At 40.8% G+C, this 8,788-nt stretch overlaps 1 protein-coding gene across 2 annotated transcripts; it reads right to left on the bottom strand.

Moving 5' to 3' along the window:
* Positions 1–1,948: 1,948 nt before the first annotated feature.
* On the bottom strand, positions 1,949–6,119 carry LOC137613446 (homeobox protein OTX2-like). Of its 2 annotated transcripts, XM_068342679.1 has the most exons (4): positions 5,989–6,119; positions 4,357–4,570; positions 3,918–4,069; positions 1,949–3,496 (listed from the first exon to the last, which is right to left on the bottom strand). In XM_068342679.1, the coding sequence occupies exons 2-4, from the start codon at positions 4,451–4,453 to the stop codon at positions 2,870–2,872; spliced, it is 876 nt and encodes a 291-aa protein (XP_068198780.1). In that variant the 5' UTR covers positions 4,454–4,570; positions 5,989–6,119; the 3' UTR covers positions 1,949–2,869. The 2 variants fall into 2 exon arrangements, with proteins under 2 accessions (XP_068198780.1, XP_068198781.1); XM_068342680.1 differs by lacking the exon at positions 5,989–6,119 and having other exon boundaries at positions 4,357–4,779.
* Positions 6,120–8,788: the final 2,669 nt, after the last annotated feature.

Here is an 8,788-nt window from a genome sequence, read left to right as displayed (position 1 = left end):
AACTCATTTAGGTGGATCTGAGTGTTCAGGAATCGATTTTTATTCTTTTCAGCTGCGGCGTAATAAATAAGGTTTCTGAAAAATCATAAAAATACCAATATGTAGTCAATACAGGCAGGATAAAATGTTGACTCATTGTGGGTGCAGGAACTAAACTTTTTGAGCAGTATACAGTTTTATTATTAATTTATACAAAAAAATAGAGTGTCTGTATACAGTGATGTAATTGATCTCCTTGACAAATTAGCATTTTGATTTCTTAATAGATAGAAAAGTTACATATGGCACGTCGTTAGTAGTATAACTTAAAGTGGATTAAAATATATGGGATCACCGGCGGAAATCATCTGATTTCCTCTCCGCTGCGGGGAACGCTGACACGCAGAAAACTGGAGATGCGTCGACGCTGCACGCGAGGCGCGGTTCACACCGGCGGTTCCTGCGCCTTCCCACGAGACCCGTTCAATCCGCAAATCCCCGGCGGCGGTAAAGAGTCGCCGGGGGAGTGGAGGCCCTGCCTCCGGGCGACGGGCGGCTAAATGTGCGGTCGCCTCAGCCTGGAGGAGACTTCCGAGACTCCTTTTCATTGTTAAACTTCCTCAAATATGACGAGAGGATTAATGAAGCGCGTCTGTCGGACCCGTATGTCCCCTTTAGTGCCGCTTGTACTTAATTAAAACCGAATGGAGGCCCCTGGTCGTCCTGACTGAGTGCTCTCCGTTGAAATTAGGATTATTTGACCCGTTGAAGCTTTAAATATGACTCTGGAATCAATTTTTTTAAAATCAACCAATTAAATTAAGTCCACTTGAACTATCAGAGAATGATTTCAAAATTTAATGGAGATTATAGACTTATTTCTGAACAAGTTTTATTTGAATATTTATCTGAACGTTATTTAATCACAAATCACAATCGATATTTATGAGTTTAGAGTTGGTCTATTGGTTTATCATAAATCTGGGTCATATGGATTACACATTTTCTCTACGGATTGTGTGTTTGCTCATCTTCGTTTTATTAGCGTCATAAATAGAATTTTATTTATGACGGTTTTTATGTGCAAATTTAAAATCAGTTGTCATAGTTGCAATTTTTAGGACTTTATTAAAAACTTATTACACAACGTTATGAGTTTTAATGTTTTGATGGATGCCTCCATATAGGCTGCTTGTTCTGTAATTGTCTCCTTTGGTGACAATTGATGTCAAATGGTCAACAAAATTCTTGGAATAGCAGAAACAGTCAGTCAGGGGAGGCCTCTCTGTCACCTCTCTTGTCAGATCCTAATTAGACCAATAACACGTGTCTAATTCTTCTTTCATTCTCACCCTCTGTTTAAAAACCAACAGGCTTTATATGCACACAAATCCATAAGTGCAATGCAGGGCTAATCAGGAACCCCGCAACAGATGCCTGACACATTGATTCTGAGACTGTTGAACTCCAGAGGAGCTCATTTGTCTGGACCAAAGCGCACGGCCATGATTTGAAGCGCAGTGATTTTATTATAGCCTCATATATTAAAATAATGCCATAATTTGTCAGATAAAGTTTAGAGTCCCTTTGGTGGAAATAAAACCCTAAACTACTTCCTGATGTTCTTTTTTTTTTTTTTTTAATTTATCTGGATCATGAAGTGTTTCTGTTTTACTGTCTGCTTATGTTTTCTTCAGGCATGCACGTTTGCTCCTGGACTCCTGAGCAGAGCTCATTCCACCTTTCTCCGTGTGAACTTTCCAGCAGCGCGCTCTAAATCAAAGCACAGCCGTCAATAAAAATGCTGGATTATCCTCTTTGAAAGACGGGATTAACATAACTCTCCCATAAAGCACATTCCACCCAGCATGGGCAGAAATCATGGAATCTGTTGATAAGCAGGAAAAAAAAGTGGGCAGAAGGTGGATGAAATGTGACACATTTTATTTTAGATCAAATTGGTGGCAAACTTGAAATTCTAAAATCTGAGTAAGTGAAATTGGAATGATTTCATCCCATGTTTTGTTGAAATCTGATGAGTTTTGTGCAGGAACAGACAATAAAACTGGATTAAACACAAATGATGTAAATGGGTTTACAAATTCAGCCAGTGTTTGGTCCGGTGGAGTTGTCTTTATTGTTATGTACTGACTTTCTGGTGTCCTCCTCACCACATTTACAGATCAAATTGCTTGTTGCTGGCTTGCTGGCTTACCCTGCAGTCCCTTATTATAATTTACCATTTAACATCCGGTCAAATTCACAGCTGGGTTTGTGTTGAAGAAAAACTGCAAACAAGTTGTACACAGAATCACAATGTTTAAAAAAAAAGAAAAGGAAATGAAATACAGGAAAATAACTCAGACACAAGGACATATATGAGCACACGCAAAGCAGACTGATTGTCTCTTATAACTAGTCTTAAACATATTTCTCATAAATTAATAGTGCATCCAGGTTCACCTCAGAGCTCTATTTCACACTCGTACACATTCATGCACGAAGCTTTGATCAAAGAGACCCTTCAGCAGGCCAACAAAATAAAAAAAGACAAGAGAGGGGAGTCTTTAAGAAGCTTAAGAGAAACCCTGACCTACTCCTCAAACTCAGCCAAGTTAGGCTTGAGTCTTTCGCTCTTTTGATCTTTTTTTCCTTTTGGTCAGCACATTTGTTCCGTGTCCTTGATCAAAGTTGCAGAGAAGTCTGTTTGAATATTCAATAAATTAACCCAGCAAGAGGAGACAAGTTTGCAGTCCTGGTCTGCCCTGCCCGAGGTAGAAGTTGGGGCCTGTAGTCGTGAGAAAACAACTCACTTGCTGCTTCCAAACCTTGGTTTGAATTAGGCTGTAATGTTTGCAGTTTCTCAGAATCGTCCCTTTAAATTCTGCTCTCACAACACTTGGAACTTCCACGCTGTCTGGTCTTTGTAATCCAAACAGTCAGCGTTGAAATTGAGCTTCCAAGAAGAGGCTGTTTGGTCTTTGTAGTCCAGGCAGTCTGCGGCTCCGCTGAAGCCCAGGCCTGCGGCCCCGTACGCGGACGTGGACAGGGAGGAAGCGGGGCTCAGGTGGCTGGACACCCCGTTACTGCCCATCGGGCTCATGGCGGAGCTCGCTGCGGAGAGCTGGTGGTGCATAGGCGAAAGGTACGAGCTGCAGTCCATCCCCGTGAAGTAGGACGACGAGCCCGTGTAGCTCTGGTTGTAGGCCGGCGCCTGGCTGTAGGTCATGGGGTAGGAGCGCTGCATGCAGGAGGAAGAGGAGGTAGACAGCGGGTCGGACAGAGGGGAGATGGACGCCGGGCTCCAGATCGACACCGGCGCCGTGCTGTTGTTGATGGCCGTGAGTGAGGCACTCGAAGGCGGCGAGAACTGTCCGCTGGCTCCGCTCTCTGAGCTGGCCTCCCGGACCGGGGAGCTCTTCTTCTTCAGCGGCTTGCTGACAGATTTGTTCTGCGCGCCAGTCGAGGTTTGCTGGGCCTGCTGGCGATGTTTGGCCCGCCGGTTTTTGAACCACACCTGGAAGGGAAACACGTGCAATTCATTTTAGGCTTTTTTTTAAATAACTTTTTTTTTCTTCTTTATATAAGAGGCGTAACAAAAATACCTCATGAGAAGATGATAATATGACATACGTCAATCCAGCAGTCATATAGTCAGAAAATAATAATTTTAATAATAAAAATCATTGCTCACTTGCTCTATGTTAATAACATTGACTTTATATTGAAGAAAAAGAGCCAGTACTTATGTGAAATTATCATTTAGAAATCGCAGAAGAGGCTCAAATATGACCTCATGAAGTGTCTGTTATCAAGCAACAATGCAAAGAACATTTTCATGGAGTGTCTCTCCTCCCAGAGGCCAATAACGACCCAATCATCATCAGCTCCATTAATCCACTGTTTGATGGAGTTATTTTTTTTTGTTGAGGACTCACTTGCACACGAGATTCTGGCAGGTTGATCTTTAAGGCCACCTCTTCTCTCATGAAGATATCAGGGTAGCGAGTTTTACTAAAAAGGTTCTCCAACACGTCGAGCTGGGCCCGAGTAAAGGTCGTCCTCTCCCTCCTCTGTTTGCGAGGGGTGGCTGGTGAGAAGACGGGAGGGGGGGGGGACACAATGGTTATTTAAATAACAAACGAACTTATTTAGCTGATGGTTTTAAATATACTGTAGGGCACGTATGATGTTATTATAAACACTGATTTCAAAATATTACAAAAAACAAAATTTATTGATTGAAAAGAAGCTCTTAAATCCTTTAGAGATATTGGTTGGGATTTTTTTTTAGTTGTCTGAGAAGTACAAATAGCCATGCGTCATTTGGTCGTTACTGTAAAATACTGTTAAAAAAAAAAGAGTTAACTCAATTACCTTGGTATCCTACTGAAGGATGCAGCAGGTCCACCCCTGAGGTAGATAGACTCAGTCCGTTCACGGTGTACGGCGGCTGTTTCAAATAGGACATCATTCTAGCGGCAGGATGAGAAGAATCCAGGGAGACGAGATTCGAAGAAAATGAGGCAGGAAATCACGGTCTAATCCTCCCACGTCTCCAAAATTGATATTTCACCACGTCCAGAACGACCTGAAGCGGGACACAGAATAGGAAGTTCTTTTTTTCAGCTTTGGAGTTGTCTCCTGGCTTTTACGCACAGCCTTTACGCATCGCGGTGGGTTTAAAGAAAGTGGGCGTCCTCGGTGTAGAAGGGCTCTTAAAGACGAGCGGAGACCCCCAGCTGTCCCTGCTGGACCGAAGATGCTCTGTCTGGGTTGACAGGCGCTTACGCCATCACCCCCTCCACCACACACACACACACACACACACACACACACACACACACACACACACACACACACACACACACACACACACACACACACACACACACACACACACCAACTGCTCGAAAAACCCCGCCTCTCATCACTCCCCTCCTCCCCAAACACTCCTCTCCTGGTTGCACCAAAACAAAACATTGTCGTTAAAATGCACACACTATTGGGCCCCAACCGAGTTTACAATTAGCATATACCCACAGGTTAGGCGAAGCTAAATAGACAGCTGATTGGGGGGCCATTTGCAGAAACAAAGCCCACTGTTGACCGATAAGTAATGCTGATAACAAAAGACTTTAGGGAACAAACAAAGACGCCAGCACTGCAAACTGCATGCCCATTCAAATACTTCTTCGAGCATCTTCATTTCTATATCTCTGGCCTAATGATATAGTTTCCACTAAAAGTCTCTTATGTACATTAAAATATAACTGCATCAAAATGCAAAAGACAATTTTCACAAATAATTGGAAGCAGAGGCAAAATTGTTTCTGACATAGTCCACTCGTCAGGGCGACTCCCCCCCCCATTCCAAATGAATTGCTCCCGGTAATTAGATTTAGAAGGTGAGACTATCTAAAAGTGTTGATTAGAGAGGAGCACCTAATCTTCACCTAAACAAACAAGGAAACAGGCCGCTAAATTTGTCCCCAATTATTGTGAGAAAAACAAAATCTTTGATAAGCGTTCGTTCAAGTTTCATACTTTACTTTAAAATGTCGCAAACGTCTACACTGAAAAAAATAAAAAAATAAACGAGATTTTTAATTTTTTAAATCTACCACAAAAAAGAAACAGTGTAGCTTTGACTATATTTAATACGCTAATGCGACATTTTGTTTTATGTACCTGTAATTTTATGAGTAATTAAAAAAATAGATTTATATTTAACAGCAGATTATGCATGCTAAAATGTTCATTATTTTTACTAATAAAATATTACTGTCTATGGAATATTAAATTATTATTATTATTATTATTATTATTATTATTATTATTATTATTATTATTATTATTATTATTATTATTATTATTATTATTACGAGGCCAAATTCATTGTTAAGCGAGCAGAAAAAAGGTTGAACACATAATGTGCCATAAACCTGAGCATTTTTTCAATAGACTATGCCATCTGAATCTGTCTGTAACGTTTCCAGTGACACCTACCTGTAGAATGACGTTCCCAGGACCTCGGGCTGCTCCTCTTTCCAGTCCAACCCCTTGTTTTTATAGAGCTGATAACTGCCACTCCTAGACCCAATCTGTCACTTTTTGCACCCCCGGCTACCGGTTGCTCCACATCCGTTCAATAATAAGTAGCCTACCCAGCCCTTCCATTAATTATTATTGGCTACAAGAGATTTTTTTTTTCTTCTGTAAGAAATTAACGAGATAATCCGGACGGCACGCGTTGGCCTGATTACAGGACGCCAGCCACGACTCGGCATTCAGGCCCGCTTAATTTTCTGCGTCACGAAAATAAAACAAAGACTGGCATTGTATTTATCAGACCAGCTGACTGCCAGACAACCAACCCCCCAACCCCAGCCCCAACAAACCAACCCCACAACTCACTTTCCCAAACCGACACACACGCACATTATTATTATTATTATTATTATTATTATTATTATTATTATTATTATTATTATTATTATTATTATTATTATTATTATTATTATTATTATTATTATTAAGTTGTTTTTCTACAAAGATTGGGATTTTTGTGGAGTACAATATTAATTAAGAAAATTATAAAAAAGTTTAAATTTTTGTTGACCACCAGATATATCTATAATGACTTTAGAATGTTATAAATGTAGGTTGTTGCCCAGTAAACACTGAGCGTTATCTTTTAAAATTATTCATTTTTAAGGAACATTCAACTGGATTAGATATAGGATACAATTTAGGATGAAACATTCTGCCAACCTCCAACTTGATTTGAGGATTAGGGTCTACCCTCCCTTCTCCATGCCTGAATACATTCAGTCTACAGTCAAACGCTCAGCAATTGGAGTGGATTATAATCTGAAATTGTGGACTCCTCTGCCGTCCATTAATCGCTTGAACGCCCCTTTGCTCCGAGTCTTCAAGGGAGAAAAGTTTTTTCAGACACGCCTTCCCAATTAGCTCCCCGTGGGCTTTTCTGCGTTTCCTGATGGCTCTCACCACCTCCCTCACATTTATAGGAAAATAAGGAATTCTAAGTGAATTAAATCACTTACATCAGTTTTTTTTCCCGCGGTTGTGTTGAAGAATGGTTCCGAGCGCCTCGGTCGGTAACGCAGAGTGTGTGGAGCGGCTCTGAATAGTTTCCCCTCGGCCAAGCTTGTTGATGCGCATAAAGACATTCTCGGTATTTATGGAGGGAGAGAGAGGCTGTGAGGAATTTTATCAGCCAATGGAAATGAGAGGAAATTATGATGAACTGCGGTGTGAACGGATGCAATGTGGCCCATACTGGTGGCAGCATCACCTCCAAAGCACCACAAGCTGTGCTTTTAACATTTTAATTTTAACGTTGAAACACACACACACACACACACACACACACACACACACACACACACACACACACACACACACGCACACACACAACTCCTAATAACAACCAGTCCAGTAAAGCTACAGTGAGAAGATTTAATTGACAAAAAGAGCTGAGCAAGCAAAACTGAAGCAACTTTTTCAAAAGAAGTTTAAAGAACTTCTTGGGGATTTGTCACGGTGTGATTCTGTGTAACCCTGTAGAGGAGATTTAAGGAGCAAAAAAAAAAAGGTGGCTGATGAAGCTGTAACCCCCATTCTCTATTTTAAAAATAAATCTTACGATATTCATATGTTAAGAGAAAATCTATTTCAGTATGTATTTTTGTTTGTTTGTTTTAAATGATTAAATAAACGAAGCATCAGTTCTATACCTGAGCTGACCCACCCATCATCATTCAAAGTGAATATTACAAACTGTTGGTTGATTAAACTTCGGCCTCATTGACCCTGTGAAGGTTCTGTGATGCTCCCAGACCAGCAGGTTAGAGAACTAATTAGGAGGCTGCATGCCAGATGAACAGACTGCGAGGCCGCATCTTCGTAGACAACACTAAAATCAATACAGCCTTCTATACACACTCTGTAATCAATTACAGTGTTTATGATTTAGTGTAATTATGAAGTCACAGCTGTCGGGAAGGAGCTACACGTTTTAAGAATCATTCAGAACAAACAGCATATGTCAGTGTTGTGATGTGGTCATGAGTGGACTGAAGGAGTTGTAATCCCCCCCCCTCCCTGTATGTGCCTAAATGTAGTTTTCCTATTTCTCCTGTGATCATAACAAACAGACCAACCAGGCTTAATATGGAGCCCCTTGTTCTCCCACAGCTATATGTTCTTGGCTCATGCAGAGTCCTTTTCATCCTCGCCTCTGATTTATAATTCATCGGAACATATCTAATAGCCTTGGGGAGCGTTTCAGCTAAATGGGCTGCGGTTGTAAAAAAAAAAAGAAAAAAAAAAAAAGGTGAAGTCGCTTGTTAATGTCTGTATAATATGCCCTCCCCTTGTCTCCGGGCCAATTGACAGAGTCACGGTTTCTCCTGCTGTTACGGAGACGAATTGAAGGCTAAGAATCGTGGGACTGAGATCTCTCGCAGAGTCCTGGATAATATTGGCTGGCATGAAGAAAGTAAGTGTTGCTGCTCCGTCCTCCTGCGGCCCTTTGTCTGCTCCCAATGAGACCGCAGGCCGTAAGAGATTAATTAGAGATAGATTTAACTGATTATTATCTGTTATTCCTGAAGTGGAATAAAATATTTTAACATTTAGGGCATTTTTTTATATCTATCTATCTATCTATCTATCTATCTATCTATCTATCTATCTATCTATCTATCTATCTATCTATCTATCTATCTATCTATCTATCTATCTATCTATCTATCTATCTATCTATCTATCTATCTATCTA

Source organism: Antennarius striatus, chromosome 19, assembly GCF_040054535.1.
Source record: "Antennarius striatus isolate MH-2024 chromosome 19, ASM4005453v1, whole genome shotgun sequence".
In the NCBI taxonomy this organism is placed as follows: domain Eukaryota; kingdom Metazoa; phylum Chordata; class Actinopteri; order Lophiiformes; family Antennariidae; genus Antennarius; species Antennarius striatus.
Note: the sequence above shows the minus strand (reverse complement) of the source record. Positions and strands in the feature narration are given on the sequence as shown.